A 23,903-nucleotide genomic window follows, 5' to 3' on the forward strand; every position below is an offset into this window, starting at 1 on the left:
TATCGATATTTGCAGTTTTATTTTGTCATCATCATCACCTTCAAATTATTTTCATCATCACCATTGACTACTTCATCATCATTATAGTTCTACATCATCATCATCATCATCATCATCTTGCATCAACACTTCGTGAAATCAATCGATATTCCCAAACGTCTTCGTAACAATCTTCGAAAACACACCGAATTCATGTTTATGATAATTTAGACGTACATGTACATGCTTCAATACATGATTTTCATTAAACATATCCGACTTGTATAAGTTAAAATGACTAAAATCTTTACAATGATGAAATTCTACATATCGTCTACCATAGGTAAAAACACATACAATATTGTTTATTGAAACCTCTGAGGGGTTGACTGTTCTTCTCCTTAACAATGCGCACGCATTTAATAAATAATGATGTTTTTATAAACTGGGTAGTGATGGTTTGAAACCTACCAGACGTTTGCTTGCCCTATATGAGTAATCGTCGTCAGCTGCAGGTCAATATGGATTTCACAAAGACATGTAAAAACACTGTGAAAGGTCTACTAAATGTTTTAGTATTTGCTTTGCCTTTCCTAGCTCTTACTAATCAGCAAATGATGGCGGAGGTACCACTTGATGGACGGGAACTGCCAATATACAAAGACATGTTTTCCAGCACGCTGCCAACCATTTACCGGTGTATTGAGCTCTGCTGGGCATACAAGTTATGTAAATCGCTCGCCTATTCAAAATCTCAACAACTTTGTGTTCTGAAGAACTCTGATGACTTGACCTGGACAGTCATAATAGTTGATACTGTTATGTTGACAAGACAAAAACTACCACAGGTAAATATTCTTAATTAATGCAAAATTACAAATGAGTTATTAAAACTCAACCTATATGCATACCGGTACTTGTAATTGCGATGCATTCTATCAACTACATTGCGATTTGGTGACTGTTATTTAAACAATTCTGCGTCCTGATTTCTCTTGCAGTTAATTGCCGGTAACTGCCAGAATCATGACTGCAAAATTGACGAGAAATGCGTTTCAACACCAACAGGATTCTCATGTGTGAAGCATGGTAAGTTAAAGACTTACAATAAAATACACTCTATGGTCATTAATCTATCTGTATCCAGTTTCAGATGTGCAAGTTGTTTTAGAATCCGCTTCATCAGTAAGGTGTGATAAATGTATATGCTATATATCTATTTTAAGAATTATCAAGAAAGAGGTATGGCACTTCAACCTGACTGTGACCATTTTTTCAAATGAAACAAAAATATTTTTGATCACAAACCTTGCTTCTATAACATATCAATATTCTTATTTGCGATGTGCGAATGTGTTTAATTGGAAGGGATATTTCATGATATGACCGTAAAGTTGCATCTATTTGGAACTTTTGATGGGGCCTTTCCGAAATTCAAATAATTCTTTGACATAGAGCGCATCAGAGGACCAACATTGACAGTGACTCATTTATTATACATACCAAATAAGTACATATCCTCTTTTTGTTAACATTTGATCCGGCAAAATTTTTAATTTTCTACCCGATGTCTCCTTTGGATATATATTCTTTGTGTCCCTAACATCAGGGGCCGCGGTGGCCGAGTGGTTAAGGTGTCCCGACACTTTAACACAAGCCCTCCAACTCTGGGTTGCGAGTTCGAAACCTACGTGGGGCAGTTGCCAGGTACTGACTGTAGGCCGGTGGTTTTTCTCCGGGTAATCCGGCTTTCCTCCACCTCCAAAACCTGGCACGTCCTTATATGACCCTGGCTGTTAATAGGACGTTAAACAAAATCAAACCCTAACATCATGATGAGTCCTTGAAAGACAAAGCAAAAATCATAATAAAACCATAATTTAAGCTCAAAACCTTTTAAACGAGGGTAAAATATAAGCAAAATATAGATTTGTATTGAGACCATTAAAAAAGGATAATAAGACCAGGTATTAAAGGTAAGGCTAAGCCTTTGTTGGGTCGGGGAAATAATTTGAGCTTACACCTACGGTTGTATCCCACGGCATGTGGTAAGAGGGACCACGGAACCATAGACGGTTATGTTAACGTTTATCACTGTACTGCTTAAATGGAGTTTTCAACACTGGTCCAGTAGCCATAATTTTGAAGTATGACATCTCGGAAACCTCTAAATGGAATGATAAAAAATTCTACCAATTTGAACTTTTTTTATATGGGGGCCACCATCTTGTACTGAATTCAGCACCAAAAATTCATCTAAATTTACAACAAAATACACACTTAACTCCCCCTGACAAAAACAGGCTAGCAAAATAATAACTTTTTTTCTATATATTTTACATCTACATGTATTGCCCAACCCACATATTTAAACTTTGGAAACTTCTCTCACCTAAATATCCAATCAGTAGGCCCCGATGCATTCACCTTCCTATGAAATCTTCTGCCCAAACGGGGAAAACCCACAATCTATTTTTGATTTGGTTCTGTGGTCCCAAGAGAACTTTTAATTTTATCTAACACATCCGATCCTCTTATGGCCGTAGTTGTTTGTTGCTCTTGCATCGGCCTCACATGATCCTAACTATTAGTGCGCTTGCACCCGTACTCACATGACCCTAGCTGTTGGCGCATCTCTCATATGGCTCTAGCTGTTGGTGTATCTCTATGGCCCTAGCTGTTGGTGGATCTCTCATATGACCCTTGCTGTTGGTGCATCTGTCATATGACCCTAGCTGTTTCTGCATCGCTCATATGACCCTAGCTGTTGGTGTATCTATCATATGACCCTAGCTGTTTCTGGATCGCTCACATGACCCTAGCTGTTGGTGTATTTCTCATATGACCCTAGCTGTTGGTGTATCACTCACATGACCATAGCTGTTAGCACATCTCTCATATAACCCTAGCTATTGGCGCATCACTCATATAACCCTAGCCGTTGGTGCATTCTCATATGACCCTAGCTGTTGGTGTATCTCTCTATGACCCTAGCTGTTGGTGGATCTCTCATATGACCCTAGCTTTTGGTGCATCTCTCATATGACCCTAGCTGTTGGTTCATTCTCATATGACCATAGCTGTTGGTTCATTTCTCATATGACCCTAGCTGTTGCTGCATCCCTCGTGTGTCTCTTGCTGTTGGTTCATTTCTCATATGACACTAGCTGTTGCTGCATCCCTCGTGTGTCTCTTGCTGTTGGTATATCTTTGTTGCTAGGATGATACAATGACTATTCGTTTCAGCGAGTGCTCCCTACAAATGATACTTACTGAGTTTTGAACCTGAATGGAGCTATCATTAAATGTACGTGTAGCGTGAATTTTTAATAAAACAAACGGAATGACACCGTAACTTCTGATAGTCTGATAACAGCAAAACAGAACTACTTATTGTATATAGTGTGTTTGTACTGAGTAGTTCAGGTTCAAGGGATATACTTTTAAAGGTAGTTTGTTAAAGGCTCATATGTATACACTAAAAACAGCTTTAGCTATCATTAAAAATTTATATTTTTCACACTTTTTGGAATGAAAATAGTGTCATATAATTCCCAATTGTCCCGATGTCAAATATCTTGCAATTGGAACATACATGAAGACAAGCAATACGTTTACATATTACAAATGTACTTATATAAGGGTAATGTTTTGATAGTGTGATGTTTAAAAAAATATTATTAAATACTTACAAATACTTCAGATATCAGATTGCCAAAGAATGTAATGCGTTAGTCGTATTTACAGATTCTGTTTGAACTGAATAAAATGTTTATACTTCGTATGTTTCATTAATACACCGGGAATACCACCTGCACTAATAACCAACTGAATCGAAGTTTTCACTTTCAAAACGGCCGTCATGTCCCCTGATAACCATAAATATTAAATGTTCTAACAACTGCTGAATCAATTTCCTGATAAGAACGTTACATGATCGATTTTTGTTGGTTTGCACATTAAACCTTCTGATTTGGGGTCCAATATTCCTAGTCTTAGAATCTATTTTGTCTATGTCAGTAATCATCGTAGTCTACATCGTAGTTCTAATTGTCCAAGTCGATCATTCCTAATTTCTGTAAGATGACGGTCGGTAGCGAAATCTACATAATTGTGGTTCGTCTTAAACCTTCTGACCTTTAGATGCAGAGGCTTACTTATTTCTAAATGCATGTAGCACCGTAAAGAGTACTGGCTATTGGCTACGTGGACATATACCTATGGTCCTCGGTCCCGTAGTACACTGACAATTATATTCTCGCACCTCGGACAGGCAAATCTCACGTGATACCCAGTGCTAGATTTGTCTATCTCGTCCGATCTGTCTGAGTTTTGGCGGAATTTTAACCCATTCATGTATTCATCCGCGCAAGTTAACCAATATCATTAGAAATATGTGCATTCAAACTGTTTTTGTCATGTATTTAATTACTATGCATTGTTTGGTTGGTTGTTGTTTATTATTAAAATAATATGTACCGATTGATCATTGTTTTTCTTCTTTGATATAACCGAACTATATTTTCACATTTTCACGCGAAATGACTGAATTCGAAGCGCAGATGAAGTGGTTAATCGGCTTTGAACCGGGAGGCCCCAGACGGGATACTCTTACACTCTACAACGCATATATAGATGGGTTGTTATTATACAACTAGATATATGTAAGAGGTGCGAGAAAAAAATCTATTACCTGTAAGTGATCGAGATCGGGTTATCTCAGTCTCGGGCTAAGATTCTGTAACATCCCAACCTCGGCTAACGTCTCGGTTGGGATTATGTTACAGAATCTTAGCTCTCGACTGAGATAACCCGATCTCGATCACTTATAGGTAATAGATTTTATTAATCCTGGGATTGATGATGTCGAAGCTGTCATGCTTGATCCATCCATTCGCATCTGGTTTGGCAAATAGTGTCTTGGCCCTTCTGGTAAGATCTTGCTCATCTTTCAAACGCAGAGCTAGGGTGTTGGGAACACTAAGGCGTGCTTTCATTTTGTTAGCCTGCATGCTATCCTTTGCGTCTTGATTGAATGTTCTAACATAACGGATATTCCATTGAGACAGGCTGTTACTATTATAACGAGTCCCTCGATGGAGTCCCTCGATGGCATCAATGAAACAGTTGGAGGCAAGTTGTGTTTTGAAAAACAGCCATTGTTTGAATCATGTGTGATATGACCCATTTGGATTTAGTTATGGCTCGATCAAGGTTAGCTTGTCGGCCGTCATGTTGAGTCTGCTCAGGTTTAGATAAGACGGCATCTTTGTTGTCAAACCACGTGATTCCAAACCTGGCAGAACATCTCTTAAACTCTCGATCAACAACGACATTGCCATTTTTCTCCAGCCAGGAGAGACTATCCATGATGGCTTTTTTTAATCTTCGTTTTATTATCGCTTCCAGGAAAACGTCCTACTGTGTCCTGAATGTAACCATTAGGCAGGACTATGATCATGGATTTCAAATAGTTCTGCTTATTATGGCCACAGTAGGAGATTCTCTGGAGTTTGTGATCATAACTCAGGAATAAAGATATATGTACACTCAAATATGATAGTCGCCCGCTTACCAAAGCATGCTCAGGATGACACTGTGTTGTTCCCATAATGCTTTCTCTAGATGTTCAAGTCGAAGGAACAATGGAACAATAGTTATGACTAATGATTTTAATATGGAATGAAATATTTCGATAAACGGAGATGAAACAAGAGTTGAACACTGTTACCGGGGTATGTCTGTCTTCACTTTTACTCAGAACACCAGCAGTGCATCCTCGTGGGTAGGAGTTCAAATACCAGTGTCAATAGAGGACGAACAATGTGAAAGAATTTCTAGAAACTTTGTTCTTGTCCAGGCCTTACAATCTGCATCATCAAGAGAGGAGAAACGCAAAGTATAGGAAGACTCCTGCATGGTTAACACATGTGATATCTCCAATAAAATGATCGATGCTTTTCTATTATCTGGAAGGTAGCCGAGGAGTCAACATTTCTCTTTCGTCAGTGCGAATTTCAACGTTAGGGTTAAGAGTTTTCCCTATAAGATGATGTGAACAAATACATGAGGACCAAGGACACAATAGTTTGTAATGTATTGAATTGGTGTTTTGGTTGAAACTATTCATACATAGTATGTGCATCTGGCGTGGAAAGACTGGCCCTAGCATAGATCTTCTTTGGATAATCATGAAATGTTCCGCCACGTATCATCAACACCAATGTTTTGATCTTCAGGTTACGACTTTTGTTTACAATAATTCTTGAAATACTTCGCAGATATGCTAACCCAACAGGAATTCAAAAATAAAATCACAGAAAGAATATACAGTCTGTATACCAGAAGTGTAGACGCTCATCTTTACAATACACTGTTCCGGACCTTCTTGATTTGCACAAGCTATTATCATCGAAAAGTTACCGGCAGAGGCACAAATTGCATGTATATGAAGCTGTGAGGACACAATTTAGAATATGTTCGTAATCTAATCTGTTACATAGAATATGCCTATCCCACTGAGGTTGTACAATTAGTTGATACTAATGCATCATTTTTGTTTTATTAGAGCTTACTACTGTCCGATGTCCATGGGAAACTGTACAACACCACGACAAATGTATTTGGGTCGTGCGACGGAAGATCACGTGGAATGAAGCTAAGGTATGCCACGAAATTCCTTTGCAGATCTCACTGTTTGTAGTAAAGTAAGCGACTGATTGTGCCCGACCCCGACCCTGTGGGGTCCGAGGTGGTTTCTCATTTGTCTTCCATTCAAGGGACATTAGAGAGCTCAAGAACAAGGCCAGATGTATCCATGGTGATTGACTAATGAGAACCGACTAAATGTGGAAAGTGGGCTCCCTGAAGAATCACGGATTTTCTTCGGTGCCTATTTAGGGAACAACGAAAAGAACTGCTGCCCCAAATGCAACATTTATTGCTCTCTGACTCTCTATGTAAATGTAAATATAGTAGTATCGCCTGTTGATCGGGCAATCTTTTTTTACTGTTAACTGGCGAGGAACATCCGCACGCGCCCATTACACCCAATCGTGATTTATAAACATAATCTTTAGCAACGCCTAACGATGACTGCTAATTCAAAGTTAAAAAGGTTCGAAGAAATCTTCAATCAGGGTATTTAATTGAAAACAGCGATTACCACATAAAATGTCATAAAAGGGTCTGTAGGAATTCTTACAGCGTACTGCGAGGCCAAAGAAAGCCCACACAGCGTACTGCGAGGCCAAAGAAAGCCCACACAGCGTACTGCGAGGCCAAAGAAAGCCCACACAGCGTACTGCGAGTCCAAAGAAAGCCCACACAGCGTACTGCGAGGCCAAAGAAAGCCCAATTTGGAGTTCTAAAATGCACCTAAGCCGGTATTAACAGTTTACTAAAGAATTTTTACGCGTTCTTAGCCTAATACAATAGTTTATATGTGAATATTGTTGATCATTCATAACAAAACAGTTGTTTCATGCCTTATCCGTCAACAGTTGTTGGGACCAACACGATGAACTGTTTCTCGAGGTCATTTCAGGATCTTGTTAAAAGGCGCTTCAAATAGATTTTCCAATTTACCTCAGAAAACTCCCGGGAAATTGAAAAATCTTCATATCACTTTTTGTCAATATTTCGTTTTTTCCTTGTTCAATCAACGTAACGTTATCGCAAACTGATACGGTAAAAAATTATTGAGTGTTATTACTGTCATTGTTTCTTTGCCAGAATGTGTGCGGGAAAGGAGCGTTTCTGGCAGAAATACATTCGGAGGATTTCGCCTGGTTTATTCAATTAGCAATAGAGATCATGTGTCGTAAGTTATCTAACATGATATGCATACTTTTACATCTACTGTGAGCAATATATTGCACATTTGCGATTCTCGACTGCGAAAAACTGTCATTAGTCCAATTGGACCCACTTTTGGTTGCAATTTGGTCCGAAACTATTCTCCAAGCAGTTGATCGTTAACTCGAATAGACACTGGAGTGTCTGGTTATCTATTTGACATTGTCAGAAATACTGAATGCCTATTTCTATCGATTTGGATTATTGTTAAAAATTCTTAAGATTATAATTGAATAGATTTTATTAGGTACCATCCAAATGTTTGTACTTGTGAAAGAAATACATCATTTTTGTCATCTTATTCATTAATTGATTAAAAACATGCCACGTTTCATTTGTATTTGCCATATTACTGTTTGTATTGTTAATATTGGGTTTCCGTATCATTTCTTTATATAGAGCATTACTCAATATGCAACTTTCCAAGAAGCTTCTGGTTTGGCCTCAAATACTCGAGAGAGCAATCGGCTCTAGTCTGGAACCATTCGGGGAAAGTCTTGACATCTACAGACGTACACAAATTCCGGTCGTATCCCCCAACAATGAACGGTACACTGTGTGTAGGAATGCACGAAGAACGATATCGCGTAAGGCACTGGGCTCCCATGGACTGTGAGGAAAAAAACTTGGTAGTCTGTCAGCTAACGTAAGTCACAAACTGCTTCCACCCTTTTTTTTGTTATATTACTAGAGTGAAAATATGTTAACCTTGGTTGTAAATGTGAATTGCTATCATAGTATGAAAGCTAGACTCACCACCTGTCTCTTGAATATCAAAATTATAGATAAAATGGAACTTTGTAATTTTTGTCTCTATGGCATGTCTTATTTTAGCATAAGTTTCAAACTAACTAAAGATAAACTAATGTTAAAGTTGTGCTACGCCATTCTTCGAAGACAGGTTAATGAAAGTACAACTGTTTAATTGATGAGAATGCGTGAATGATCCCCATATCAGTTATATAAGGAGAAGAGTTCGTTATCAATTGGAAAATCTAAGAAAAATATTTTTAATCCGGCCTTTTTCGTCATGTCTTCTGAAGCATTCCACTTACCTCGACTGGTTCCGGTACCGTATGTAGGTACGGAATCTGCCGAGCTATGACAAATTCCAGACAAGATATTATAAATAATGAATTATGAAAAAAGGCAAGTTTCAGAATTGAAATGCTATATTAGAACTCTTTTATCTGAACTTTTTTTATCGATGGCAACTCTCGTATCGATTTCAATATTATATATATATATATAATACTTTGCCGAGGTATGAACAATTAACGTGTTTCGTCGCCCTGCAGCATCAATTACCTTTATTGACCAATATTCACAATCTCGATATACACCACAATTGCATGTATTGCGTGTTTTCAGTGTTTAATATCTAACTCTAATTTAAATTTATTTCAGTGCCCCGCAATACTGGACCTGAACGCGTCTGATATTGACAGGTCATTTCTGTCAAATCGGTGGCATTATGCTCGCGAAAACACTTTTTGATCACAAGAAAAAGCGAGAGATGTTCATAGTTAGGTTTTTAGTCACATTTCTGGTATTGCAATAATTGTGTCAATTGTAATTCATCCGAATTAATATGACTTTCGATACGAGTAAGCTCCCTTCCTTCATCCCAATCATCTTTTTCTGGTCTTTCCTGTTTCAGTAGATCATCGGACTTGCATATAACCCCTTCCCTAAGCCGGTTAGGTTTTACAGAAAGCTGATGCAATTGTATCTCAGGCCACCAGAGAGGATTCATCAGTTCGACTTATATATATATATACATGTGTATATATAAATATAAGTGTGTGCTAACTTTGAAAGAAAAGTATAGATAGTGGTACTTTATTTGATTTCCTTAAAAGGACTTTGACAGTTCGGACATGTTTTTAGGATTCATATATACTTATCATGCATAACACAACCGGATTGAAAATGCAAATTGTAACGTATTTTTCTTTATTGTTTTTATTATTTTGTTGTAACTGAATAAATAGTGAAGGAACATGAACGTGTGTGTTGTTACTTGATCAAAAGTCGTGTCAGTAATCATCAAGCGAAATATGAATTGCATTTCAATATCAACTGTTCTGATTTCAAAACCCTTTCCATCAGTTCTCTGTGTTTTATACCAATGTTTATATTTAAGCATTGAACTGTTACCAAATGGTAGTATACAGTCGATATGAATACAATTTGTGTGACAGATAAATATTGTCATTGTCATTGTCCTTGCTATGATTTCAGAAATCAATTTCTGTCTTGCATGACCAATGAAAAAAGCTCCAGAAAAAAGGCACTCATGACATATGATATTACACCGGCGAATTCATTGGATAACATACCGAATATATCACAAATACATTTACATACAGTTGTACATGAACTATGCAGAGAGCCCAAATCAAAATTGAATTTGTAATAATAGGCTGGATGAGTTTGACAAGCAAGTCTAGTTCATCACTAACTTCAAAATCTGAACCTATGACATTCGGTCTTTCAATACCCGGAAATGGATATTGTTTCATGTTCCATATCCAATCGGTAGTTTAATCATGTAAGTTCTCTTGTTTCGATGTAACCATAGTGCATAGTTATGACGTCAAAAAGAAAACTTTTCATTTCTCCTGAAGAGCTTGATCTGAAAGCAAAAGAAAATGCCACTGCTTTCATGTCTTGTGCTTTTTATTATTATGATGTGCATCTATCACAAGGGCATTATTTACCTTTATATATATAAAGTTGTATGAAATATAAAAGACTGGAAAACACGAGTTGTAAAAATAAGCGCTTTAATTTCTTCTTTTTTCTATATTTGCAGAACACTAATGTTTCACAACATTTTTACTGTACATATATCATGTTTGTTCCTAATATCATTCTGTAAGCTAGTGCAGATCTAATAGCGATTCATTTTTGTGATGTTCGTGTGTTGGGACATCGTCGGATACCCACGGTTGATTACACTACACTATACACTAGTTTGGTTTGGTTTATTTTGTTTAACGTTCTATTAACAGCCAGGGTCATTTAAGGACGTGCCAGGTTTGGAGGTGGAGGAAAGCCGGAGTACCCAGAGAAAAACTACCGACCTACTTTCAGTACCTGGCAACTGCCCCACGTAGGTTTCGAAGTCGTATCCCAGAGGTGGAGGGCTAGTGATAAAGTGTCAGAACATCTTAACCACTCGGCCACCGTGGTCCCCTATACACTAGCGTAGCATAGCGTGAACACTCGGTGTATCCCGTCGATGGTGTCAAAACAATCGCGAAGATAATTTTTGAATGTAATTCATCATCAAATATATATATATATATATCTTTTGGATAGCCATTCGCCAGCTGAATTAGAAAGGTATCTCCTCATCAGTTCCGCTGTCTTCCATACAGTCACCCCACGGTACGAACTCAACCAATCTATTTCATTGTCAGGCAAGTAAACCTGTTTTGTTCTCAGTTTCGAACATTATATCCAACACCGAAGGAAGTAAAATGTTTGACTTAGTATCATATATGTATATATTCGGTTTTCACAACTATTTTATTTTGTCATTGCAATATATACTATAAAACAATACTGCTTTATTTGTGATATGTTCCACATTAATATATATCAATTACGGATAAAAATACTATCTGCTCTATTTCAAAACAAGATCATCATCACCATCAGCAGCAGTATTCCTTCTCATTCATTATACATTGCCATATCATTATCATACCATCATCACATCATATTTCAACACATTACAACAACACTTTATGAGGCCAATTCATAGTCATCATCATTCTTGTGCAACATTTTTTACCATAGCATCATTATATTGATTCTATATCATCACCTTCAAATCATCATCATCATCACCATACTCCATCATCATCATCGTCATCATCATCATCAACAACAACAACACTTCATGAAATCAATTGTTTTTCTTTTACATCATCGTAACAATCCCCGAATACACACCCATTCATGTTTATAATCAATGTAGACGTCCAAACTTCAACGTTATACGTCCTCGTCTCAAATGTTATCCGACTTGTATCAAAGAAAATGAACCAATGAAATTCGATATATCAGCTACCATTGGTAACTACATATACAATATTGTTTGTGGAGTCCTTTGGGGTATTGACTGTACGTCTCCTTAACAATGCACCTGGATTTAATAAATAATAAGATGTCTTTATAAACTTGGTAGTGATGGTATGAAACCTTACAAACGTTTGCGTACTCTATATGTGTAATCTTCCTTAGCTACAGGTCAATATGGATTTCACAAAGAAATGTAAGAAAACATGGAACGGCTTCTTAGCTGTTTTAGTATTTGCATTGCCTTACCTAGCTCTCGCTAATCAGCAAATGATGGCAGAGGTACCACTCGATGAAGGAAACCCCCCTCTACGCAACGACATGTTTTCTACCATGCTGCCAACTATTTTCCAGTGTATTGAGCTTTGCTGGGCCTACAAGTTATGTAAATCGTTCGCCTATTCAAAACCTAAACAACGTTGTTTTTTGAAGAACTCTGATGACTCGTTCTGGAGACTGTTCATGGAGCATACAGTTATATTGACAAGACAAAAACTACCAAAGGTAAATGTTCTCAATCTCTGTAGAAATTACAAATGAGTTATAAGATACAACATATGTGCATACAGGTACTATTAATTACGATGTATTCCGTCAACTACATTCCCAAAATTCCAAATTACAAAATTCTACGTACTGGTTTCTCTTGCAGTTAATTGCCGGCAACTGCCAGAATCATGACTGCAAAATTGACGAGAAATGCGTTTCAACACCAACAGGATTCTCCTGTGTGAAGCATGGTAAGTAAAAGACTTACAATGATCATTAACCTATTTGTCTCCGGCATCAGATGTGTTTTTTTCCGGCATTTCATTATTTAGTAAGGTATGATAAATGTGTATGCTATATATTGGTGGGTTTTTTTCAAAAATGAAATAATATAGTTATGAAAACGAGATATGACACATATTGGCCTGTTTCGATCTAACGTAAACCATTTAAAAAATGAATATAGAAGTTTTTTAATACAATCCTTAAATCTATATCATATATTCTCATTTAGGAAAAATGTGTTTGTTAATATCAATATATATTTCATTATATGAATGTAGATTTGCTTCATCGGGCTATTTGCCACTTTCCCAAATTCAAATAATCCTTTTGACGCAGATCAGATCAAAAGACCAACATTTTACGATGTCTTTTCTATTTCATGAACCAAAAGAAAATTAAAATCATATTCCAAAAAGTGGTCCCCCGGTACGCTGTAATGGCAAAATATTTTTTTAGCATTAACTAGACTGACTATAAGTGATAACATAAACTTGTCAGTATAGTTCTTATGGGAGAGCCACCACTTACCAAGCTGAAGGTTCGAATATCGAATCACCGATCATTTTTTTTTATATTTTGTTATGTTTCTTAATACCATCTGTTGTTTTGTTTGTTTTTGTTTTGTTTTTGTTTTTCAATATCAAAAGTATATCTTATAAAAAGTATTTAATATAGAGATAAAAATGTCAAGTCGAAAAATTCAGCAAAACAAAACAACATATACGCAATGTTTTTGTAATGCTTTCATCAAGCAGAGCACACCAGTGGACCGTGACAATCTATTATATGGTACTGCGGGAATCACAATAGGTCGCGTGATATTTTCCTGTATTTTTAGCTCAGACTTTCGTTGTACTCGGTCAAGGTTAGGCTTAGTTGGAAAACGACTATTATTCTTTTATGATTGTAGCCAAACTGTTTAATGTAGAAGATATAAATGAAACATATTCCATTCTTAAAACAAACAGATACAAATACTGTAAAAGTGGATATTTTCGCGCGTTGAAATTTTCGCTTAGTCAGCCTCCAACCTGTTCGCGGTGTGGGTATTTTCGCGTTGTCACTCATGATGAAAATATATTTTCGCGCTGCGATGTCAGTGGGTAAGATTTTTCAGAAAACTCCATTGAATGCTCGCGTCGGTCGGCCCTGTAAAAATACCAATACTTTGATCAACAGGTTAATGGGTTGCATGTGTGATCTTTGCAGTACGTCTGTGACAGAAAAATATTTATATATGTCACACATTTTAGCGTTGATGCAGTTTTTTGCGTTGAAATGTACACCGCACGAGACAGCTGATTGCAACTTTAGGCCCCGACAATGTACATCGCAATGTACGATATTATTAATCGTGTTGTATGGCAAACTAATTAAGAAATCATGCATGTATTGTTAAATACAGTGTTAACTTAGTATTTTGATTATTTAATTGCGACTGAACATCTCTTAATTATTGCCAATTATGGTATTACCTGTCAACATGTAAACCTCCTCGCTTACGCTAATTAGTAGACCGGCCACGCGAGGTGCCGCCCACGGTAAAGTTGAAAGGACCGGCCACCCGGTCATGCTGAGTGCTGTGGTTAATTTTGCAGGTATCAAATATGTTAGATATTTAAATTCATTGCAATAATCAAAGTTTCAGATTCAGATAAAATATATTATCGTGCAATGACTTTACGTTTCTATTACAAGTAAGTTTACACGTTACACATCACGGGCGATATGACGCTTGAATGCATATGGTATACCACTAGGAACTTGCGTCTTGGATTTTATTTAGTTTATTTGGTGGAAATATTCGCGTGTCAATATTTTCACGTGTTATTATGTTCGCGTGTGGATAATTTCGCGGGGATTTGATTGTCGCGAAATAAGCGAAAATTTCCACGCCGCGAACATTTCCACTTTTACAGTACGATGTAACTCCAGATACGAAGGCATTCAGTGAGATATGTATGAGTAATGATAAATACCATGCCCTCGTTGGGGTTGGAACTACCGACCTCTCGCTCTCAAGGCAAACATATCTATACCACTAGACTAAAGGGAAATTTCAGCTAGTCACAAAGTAAGCGATGAAGTAGCCAGCAACCCTAGATGTTGGCTAATCTTGTACCCGTCCTCACATTACCCTAGATTTGGAGCTCTTGCACTTGTCCCTATATGACCCTTCTTGTACTCGTTTTCGTATAACCCTAGCTTTTGGTGGTTTCCTACCCGATCTTATGCACCAATCCTCGTATAACCCTAGATTTGGTATTCTTTTACAAGTCCTCATATGACCCTACATTTGATAGCCTTGCAGCCGTCACCATATGACCCTAGCTGTTGGTGAATCTCTCATATGACCCTAGCTGTTGGTGAATCTCTCACATGACCCTAGCTGTTGGTGAATCTCTCACATGCCCCTAGCTGTTGGTGAATCTCTCATATGACCCTAGCTGTTATTGCATCTCTTATATGACCCTAGCTGTTGGTGCATCTCTCACATGACCCTAGCTGTTGGTGAATCTCTCATATGACCATAGCTGTTGGTGAATCTCTCATATGACCCTAGCTGTTGGCGCAGCTCTCACATGACCCTAGCTGTTGGTTCATCTCTCATATGACCCTAACTGTTGGTGAATCTCTCATGTGACCCTAGCTGTTGGCGCATCTCTCATATGACCTTAGCTGTTTGTGTATCTATCATATGACCATAGCTGTTGGTGTATCTCTCATATGACCCTAGCTGTTTGTGTATCTATCATATGACCCTAGCTGTTTGTGTATCTCTCATATGACCCTAGCTGTTGGTTCATCTCTCACATGACCCTAGCTGTTGGTTCATCTCTCACATGACCCTAGCAGTTGGTGTATCTCTCATATGACCTTAGCTGTTGGTGTATCTCTCATATGACCCTAGCTGTTGGTGTATCTCTCATATGACCTTAGCTGTTGGTGAATCTCTCACATGACCCTAGCTGTTGGTGTATCTCTCATATGACCTTAGCTGTTGGTGTATCTCTCATATGACCCTAGCTGTTGGTGTATCTCTCATATGACCTTAGCTGTTGGTGTATCTCTCATATGACATTAGCTGTTGGTGTATCTCTCATATGACCTTAGCTGTTGGTGTATCTCTCATATGACCCTAGCTGTTGGTGAATCTCTCATATGACCCTTGTTGTTGGTGTATCTCTCATATGACCCTTGTTGTTGGTGTATCTCTCATATGACCCTAGCTGTTGGCGCATCTCTGATATGACCCTGGTGTATCTCTCACATGACCCTTGTTGTTGGTGTATCTATCATATGACCCTAGCTGTTGGTGAATCTCTCATATGACCCTAGCTGTTGGTGTATCTATCATATGACCCTTGTTGTTGGTGTATCTATCATATGACCCTAGCTGTTGGTGTATCTATCATATGACCCTTGTTGTTGGTGTATCTATCATATGACCCTAGCTGTTGGTGTATCTATCATATGACCCTAGCTGTTGGTGTATCTATCATATGACCCTAGCTGTTGGTGTATCTATCATATGACCCTAGCTGTTGGTGAATCTCTCATATGACCCTAGCTGTTGGTGTATCTATCATATGACCCTAGCTGTTGGTGTATCTATCATATGACCCTAGCTGTTGGTGTATCTATCATATGACCCTAGCTGTTGGTGTATCTATCACATGACCCTAGCTGTTTGTATATCTATCATATGACCCTAGCTGACTGTTGGTATATCTATCATATGACCCTAGCTGTTGGTGTATCTATCATATGACCCTAGCTGTTGGTGAATCACTCATATGACCCTAGCTGTTGGTGTATCTATCATACGACCCTAGCTGTTGGTGTATCTCTCACATGACCCTAGCTGTTGGTGTATCTATCATATGACCCTAGCTGTTGGTGAATCACTCATATGACCCTTGTTGTTGGTGAATCACTCATATGACCCTAGCTGTTGGTGTATCTATCATACGACCCTAGCTGTTGGTACATCGCTAGGTGTTGCGAGGATGTTACAGTGGCTGTTCGTTACAGTGAATGCTTACAATAGATGATACGTACTGATTGAATAATTGTTTGACCCAGAATGGGGCTATCTTTAATGGAACAAACAGACAGACAGAATGGCTTCGTAGCTTTTGAATGCTCACGACAGATGACACGTACTGATTGAATAAATATTTGAACCAGAATCGGCCTATCTTTAACGAATCAAACATACGGAATTGCTTCGTAGCTTTTGATAATGCGATAACAGTATCAGAGAACTCTTATCATAAATATTTATGTGTGTTTACACTGAGCAGTTCAGCTTCAAGTGGTATGATTTGTAAGGTAGGTTATTTGTGGCACATTAGCATGCAATACAAGATATTTTCGATAGCATTAGATATTACCATAAATTGATATATTTTCTTTATTGGCTAAAATAGTGTCATGTGATTCCCGATATTCCAACAATGTAAGATATATATATATAGACAAACAAAATTAAGGTACAAGGTGTATTTTTAAAGCATATTCAAAGATTTTGTTTTATAAATATCAATTTCGGACGAAACCTGTATATTATTAAGATGGACAGGAGTGGTCGGAAAAAACAGTGGATTTAACTTAATCAAAAGAGACACGTTTAAGTTATGAGATTTGTTTTTTAATAGTTGCAAAATCAAGAATCATATTTCTTTACTCACAGCTGTTTACCATACATAGATCTAGGTTAAACGTGTTCCAATCACTCATTACACGCTAGTCAGATAAGACCTTAATGGTATGGTATGGCGTTGCCCTTTCCTCAAAAAAAATTAAATCAATTCAAAGGATTTTGTATTTGTCCAATGCTCAGTTTTTGATCGCTATCTTCGAAAACGTTTGATAATGATGAAGTTGTGTTTTATAAAGCGGTATAATGATTCGACAAAACAGTTTAAACATTTGGTACATTTGCCTTAGAGTTATAACAAATACATTTCGCAAGTGTGGCAAATGGGTACCCCAAATTATTGTTCACACGAGCGAAATATGTTTATTGTTAATCATACAGTTATTATAATCATTATTGCATTTGTATTCTCCGTCCAATCATTATTGTGCTATACAGTGTTACCATTGGCCGCCACTCCTCAATTCGTCATGTTTCGTCATCAACGGATACAGATATTTGAACTGGTATTTGATTGTCTAATGATGGCGGACGAGTTCGGATCTGGTTCAATATATTTTTCACGTAGTCATGACAATTAACCTCTAAAAGTTTAAGAAAATTCTCATAAAGGCAGTATTATCGAAATTAAAAAAGCCTTTCATTAATATAAGAGGAATTTGAAAATGAAATCATGAAAATAATATACAGTCTAAATACCAAAAGTGCAGAATCTTTTGTTTACAATACATTGTTCCAGTCCTTCTTTACGAAGCCAATATCATCGACAAGTTACTGGCAGAAGCATTTTTGTCGGTCCGACACATTTAGTTATCCTCCTCTGCATATTTATGCAATGACTTGGTCAGTTGTACAGTCAAATAAGTTCTTCGTTTTCAATTTTGTTATTTCTAACTGCAATCATATTTGCAACAAGTTTTTAAAAGTTAATGATGTTTGTGCATTTATCATCTGTGTGCATATCATTTATCATAAATCTGGATGCATGACGGCTCTTACTATGGGTACGTTTACAAAGGGATTGCGTTTATAAATGGTTTGTTTGTTTGCTGGGTTTATCGACACGTGAACAACCGAGGTCATTTTGAGACGGGGTCTCCTTGTGGTGGTTGGAGACTACCTCACTGAACACCACACAGGAGACCCATGGAATTCCATCCAAATCAATTACGGTAACGCGGCTTGCTAACAGACACAACCCTGTGTACCACAAGGGTTATCTGTGCTGTCATGCAGGTGGTTAAGAATTGAAAATGTGAACAAATATGTTCGTAATCTAATTCGTTACATGGAATATGCTTATCCGACTGTGGTTGTACAATTAGTTGATTATCTGACTGTGGTTGAACAATTAGTTGATACTAATGCGCTGTTTTTGTTTTATCAGAGATTACTACTGTCCGATGTCCAAGGAAAACATTTCAACACCACGACAAATGTATTTGGATCGTGCGACGGAATGTGACGTGGAATGAAGCTAAGGTATGCCACGAAACTTCATACAGGGCTCACTACATGTAATAAAGTAAGTGACTAATTGTACCCAAACGATAATCGACTAATGAAGACCGACTCAATGTGGAAAGTGGGTTCAATGCATAAGCACAGATTTTCTTCGGTGTCTATTTAGAGGACACGAGCATTGAAAGAAGCTTTTGTTCCCAATGCAAATGGTTAATTTACTCCTTTCCTGTCCGACGCATCTTGCCGTGCTTTGTTGTCTTATATATGTCTCCAGTGACAACCGTCTTTGACATCCGCCCTTATATGACCTACTTGGACATCTGTTCTTATATGATTCCCGTTGACACCCGTCCTCACATGAGCCTAGCTATTGGTGATTTCCCAAATCTGTGAGAATATAGTCATATGACATCGCGCAGCCTCCGTCGTCCGTCAACATTTAGTCCTGAATACCTGAATGGATTTGGATGAAATTTGGGATGAAACATTATTGGTATATACTGTTATATCAACGGAAGTTGTGGCTCCTTTGGGCCGAAGGGCCGGGCCCCAAAGTGGATATTGAGGTAAATCCTTAAAATCCTGAATGACTGAATGGATTTTGATGAAATTTGGTTCTGGATCAGCATTGGGCAAAGGAAATCTAGTGTTGTATATACGGAAAATATGGGTCTTTTGAGCCAGAGGGGATGATATTGCAAAAGAATTTCTTCTTGAAGAATGACAGGATTTGGTTCATATATGGTTAAAACCATAGTTGGAAGATGCAGCAAACAAGGTAGAAACATGTAATATAACTTAAAACCTTTCGCCATGACTATCCAGGTGAGCGATATAGGCCCTCTGTGCTTCTTTTCTTCAAATGTAATGCAAGGAGACGTACTTATCTTAAGCTGTATCCAAACTCTAATGAACCATTGAAGGATCTTGCTAAACGGTGCTTCAAATCGATTTTTTTATCAAGAATCTTTTGAGAAAATGGAAAATGAATTCTTCATATCACTTTATTGTCATTATAATATTTTGCTTGTACTTTGTTAAATCAATATAACGTCTTAATAACAGCTTAGGTAACACCTGTTATCGCTATCATTGTTTCTTTGCCAGAATGTGTGCGGAGAAGGAGCGTTTCTGGCAGAAATACATTCGGAGGATTTCGCGGAGGCTGTTCAATATGCAACAAAGGTCACGTGTGGTAAGTTATCGTATGTACTATTCAAACTTTTACATCTACTGTATGCACATGTTGCACATTTCCGATTGAAGACTGCCAAAAAAAATGTCATTAATCCGATTCGGCTCTTGGTCGAAACTTGGTGGTCGAAACTTGGTACGAAGTTATTCTCCAATCAGTTGTAATCGGTTTAACGGTTCACTAATTAAGGTTCATTCGCTGCCTGATTTTGAACATGTTCAAAATGCTGGCGGCGAATGAACGGATGTATATGTTCGAACTCTCCTGGAACCTGTTCTTTTAGAACGGTACAGTTACCTCCTAAAATACAACTTGACAAATCGTAAGTAACCGATTAGTTAACTTGATGCCCATGGCCAGTTGGCAAGTGATTTCAGACTTATTTCAGACCGACTGCGCTTTGGTCATCAACAAATTACCAAAAGATAGAAACTTGAATTGATTATTCTTAACTGTCATTAACGACCAATTAACGATTAACGACAAGCAACACATTACACTACTCAGCGAATATTCGTCAGTCTTCACCACGACACCAAGTGGTCGTTAACTCGAATAGATCGTTGAATATCTTGTTATCTCTATGTCGTTGTCAGAAATATTTTCCAAACATTGCAAGAAATTGTCCAATTAAGTGTTCAAATTATCTCTATAACGAAATACATTGAATAGTCTTAGCAAATTATAAAATAAAATTAATTAATAACCTTTTACTGGTTGCATACTGAATCTGAATCGGCTGTCCAAGGAATGCCTTGGGAAATTTTAGAAAGTTTTGAGAGTGTCTAATCAAATTTATTTGTATTACTGTTAGAAATTCTTGAGATTGTCTATAAGTAAATTGATTTGTGTTACTATCAAAACTTCTGGAGATTGTATCTAAATTGAATTGTATTACGGTTAAAATTCTTTAAATTGTCTGTATGTAAATTGAATTGTATTACTTTTAGAAGTTATTGAGATTGGCTATAATCTAAATTATATGTACTATTGCTAGGAATGCGTTAGATTTCATTATTATGATCATTATTATTTTAATATCATATATGTACCATCCACATGTTTGTTATAGATACATGCGCCATCACTTCTTGGCATCTAATTCATTAATTTATTAAAAACATATGACAAATTATGTTTTGTGCGCCATACTTCCATACCATTTCTATATATAGATCGTCTCGGATGCCACTATCCAAGAAGCTTATGGCTTGGCCTCAAATACTCGGAAGAGCAGTCGGCTCTAGTCTGGAACCATTCGGGGAAATTCTTGACATCTACAGACGTACACAAATTCCGGTCGTATCCCCAAACAATGAACGATACACTGTGTGTTGGAATGCACGATGACGGGTATCCCATTATGTACTGGGCTCCCATGGACTGTGAGGAGAAAAACTTGGCAGTCTGTCAGCTTACGTAAGTCACAAACCTTCCCCCATTATTATATAACTAGAGTGAAAATATATCAATTTTGGTTGTGAATTTGAAATTACTCTAATAGAAGGGAAGCTGGACCCCTCCCCCTCGGAACTAGGAACCAACTTCAGGCTCCCTGCTTGCATTGCGCGTTTCGGTTATTAACATTTAACTATTATTTGAATTTATTTCAGTGCCCCACAACATTGGACCTGAACTCGTCTGATATTGACCGATAGGCCATCTTGGATTTTGAAAGTTGAAAATTGTTATCAATATTTTACTTCAGAAGGGGACTCTACCTGTGTATAACAGTGTAATGTAGTATAGTTTGATTATTAATTATTAGTGCATTTTTTTAATTTTTCGGTGTGTTTTTACTTTGATAGAAGAGTCTAGATATTTGTACTTTATTTTTCTTAGTTAAAAAGGAAAATTGACAGTTTTATGACATATACTTACTTCTCATGGATTAAATAATCGATTGGAATTTGAAATCAAAATTATCAAGTACATTTTTTTATTTTTTTTTGTAGAAAATTGTAACTAAATAAATAGTGAAGTAACACCAACGTGTATGTTGTTATTTGAGTACAATATCTAAGCATAAATAGTCGTGTCAAAAAATAGCAATCGAAAATGAAAAAAAAACATGTTAATTATAAATTAAATGTCATTATAGATCAAGTGAGAACTGCAGTCGAGGTAATTACGTCACAATGACTTTGGCGTAATAATATATCAAGTGAGAATTTCATTCTGGGTCATTACATCAGTGACTTTGACGTCATAATATATCAAACAGAACGGCAATCTGGACTATTACGTCATAGTGATATCAGCATCATAATAAATCAACCGAGAGCGGCAGTCGGGACCATTACGTCACAGTGGCACATTGGCGTCATAATACATCAAGTGAGGTATTTTACGTCACCGCGACATTAACTTCATTAATGATAAACACATTGACAAACAGTGTCTTCATCTGCCTTGACAGATGTGACAAATAAATGCCTTACCCGAGGTGGGATAATCTTGGCTATCTAACCAGAGAACAAATAAAACAACCAAGAATATCACCCAGAGAGTAGGAGAGTTCTCTATCACGTCTTCTAGGTAGGGGATGATAATTGTGTTATCATTATACTACTTTATTTAAGCATTGAACTGCTTTCATTTGGAAGTTATGGGCTGATGAATGCCAACTGAACAAAGGCAAAAGCTTTCATTTGGAAATGAAAGCAGTTCAATGCTTATAATTACATTTGACAACGAATTTGAAAGACTATATCCAGGAATTTTACTCTGATAATGAATGAACAACTTATTATCGTCAAAGACGGAACAGCCTTTTCAACAGCCATCTTTCGTTATCGCCGACGTGACAATTATGACGTCACTATATGAATGACGTCATAATAAATATTTGGAAGTTATGGACTCATAACTTCCAAGTGAGCTTGGTAAAGTTATATAGTGGGGCTGCAGTGTAAATGTAAATGTTAATGTATGGTCCAGTTGTCCAAATATTCCACAAAGTATTGCAATGCAGAACAATGTTGACGTAACGGGATTGTCGACGTGACGTCATTATATTGTTGTCAACACGTGCTATTTGTCGTAATCTAGGGGTTGACAGAGAAATCATACCCTGGGGTGACAGAGAAATCTTGAACGTGTAAAATGGGAGATAAATCTTGTACATATGATATAACACGGGCGAATTCATTGGATAGCGGGTCGGTTATATGACAAATACATTTACATACAGCTGTACATACACTATGATAAGACTCCAAACCAGCTTGATGAATTTGACAAGCGAGACTATTTCATCACTAACTACAAAATTAAACAAAGTATTGAACTTAAGGCATTCAGTTTTTCAAAATGGTATCCGGAAATGGATTTTTTTTCATCTACCGTATCCAGTCGGTAGTTTATTAATGTAAGCTCGAAATCAGCAAGTTGTGTAGGGAAAGCTAGTCATGGAGGGAGATCTAGCGACGGAAGGGTATTAGTCAGGGAGGGAGATCTAGTCAGGGAGAGAGATCTAGCGACGGAAGGATATTAGTCATGGAGGGAGATCTAGTGACGAAAGGATATTAGTCATGGAGGGAGATCTAGTGACGAAAGGATATTAGTCATGGAGGGAGATCCAGTCACGGAGAGAGATCTATAGTGACGGAGAGAGATCTAGTCACGGAGGGAGATCTAGTCACGGAGGGAGATCTAGTCACGGAGAGAGATCTAGTGACGGAGGGAGATCTAGTCAAGGAGAGAGATCTAGTCACGGAGGGAGATCTAGTGACGGAAGGATATTTGTCATGGAGGGAGATCTAGTGACGAAAGGATATTAGTCATGGAGGGAGATCTAGTGACGAAAGGATATTAATCACGGAGAGAGATCTAGTCATGGAGAGAGATCTAGTCAAGGAGGGAGATCTAGTGACGGAA

At 37.5% G+C, this 23,903-nt stretch overlaps 2 protein-coding genes across 2 annotated transcripts; both read left to right on the forward strand.

The window, feature by feature from the left end:
• The first annotated feature begins 61 nt into the window (after positions 1-61).
• LOC117330802 lies at positions 62-9,844 on the forward strand. The gene is made up of 6 exons (XM_033889299.1): positions 62-827; positions 981-1,068; positions 6,548-6,642; positions 7,714-7,801; positions 8,236-8,482; positions 9,244-9,844. Exons 1-6 carry the CDS (start codon positions 471-473, stop codon positions 9,263-9,265), a joined length of 897 nt encoding a protein of 298 aa, XP_033745190.1. The 5' UTR covers positions 62-470; the 3' UTR covers positions 9,266-9,844.
• Positions 9,845-11,502: 1,658 nt separating this feature from the next.
• LOC117330804 lies at positions 11,503-21,948 on the forward strand. The gene is made up of 6 exons (XM_033889300.1): positions 11,503-12,432; positions 12,581-12,668; positions 18,753-18,847; positions 19,937-20,024; positions 21,200-21,443; positions 21,638-21,948. The coding sequence occupies exons 1-6, from the start codon at positions 12,106-12,108 to the stop codon at positions 21,657-21,659; spliced, it is 864 nt and encodes a 287-aa protein (XP_033745191.1). The 5' UTR covers positions 11,503-12,105; the 3' UTR covers positions 21,660-21,948.
• The last annotated feature ends 1,955 nt before the right edge of the window (positions 21,949-23,903 follow it).

This window comes from Pecten maximus, chromosome 7 (genome assembly GCF_902652985.1).
Source record: "Pecten maximus chromosome 7, xPecMax1.1, whole genome shotgun sequence".
NCBI classification, from domain to species: Eukaryota; Metazoa; Mollusca; class Bivalvia; order Pectinida; family Pectinidae; genus Pecten; species Pecten maximus.

What these genes read in the sequence shown, in the direction of transcription:
- LOC117330804 (XM_033889300.1), top strand. Translation starts at nt 12,106, where the DNA reads ATGGATTTCACAAAGAAATGTAAGAAAACATGGAACGGCTTCTTAGCT. An exon ending in ATTCTCCTGTGTGAAGCATG is followed by an intron (nt 12,669 to 18,752) that starts GTAAGTAAAAGA and finishes TTGTTTTATCAG; the next exon opens with AGATTACTACTGTCCGATGT. An exon ending in TTGGCAGTCTGTCAGCTTAC is followed by an intron (nt 21,444 to 21,637) that starts GTAAGTCACAAA and finishes AATTTATTTCAG; the next exon opens with TGCCCCACAACATTGGACCT.
- LOC117330802 (XM_033889299.1), top strand. Translation starts at nt 471, where the DNA reads ATGAGTAATCGTCGTCAGCTGCAGGTCAATATGGATTTCACAAAGACA. An exon ending in CAAGACAAAAACTACCACAG is followed by an intron (nt 828 to 980) that starts GTAAATATTCTT and finishes TTTCTCTTGCAG; the next exon opens with TTAATTGCCGGTAACTGCCA. An exon ending in TTGGTAGTCTGTCAGCTAAC is followed by an intron (nt 8,483 to 9,243) that starts GTAAGTCACAAA and finishes AATTTATTTCAG; the next exon opens with TGCCCCGCAATACTGGACCT.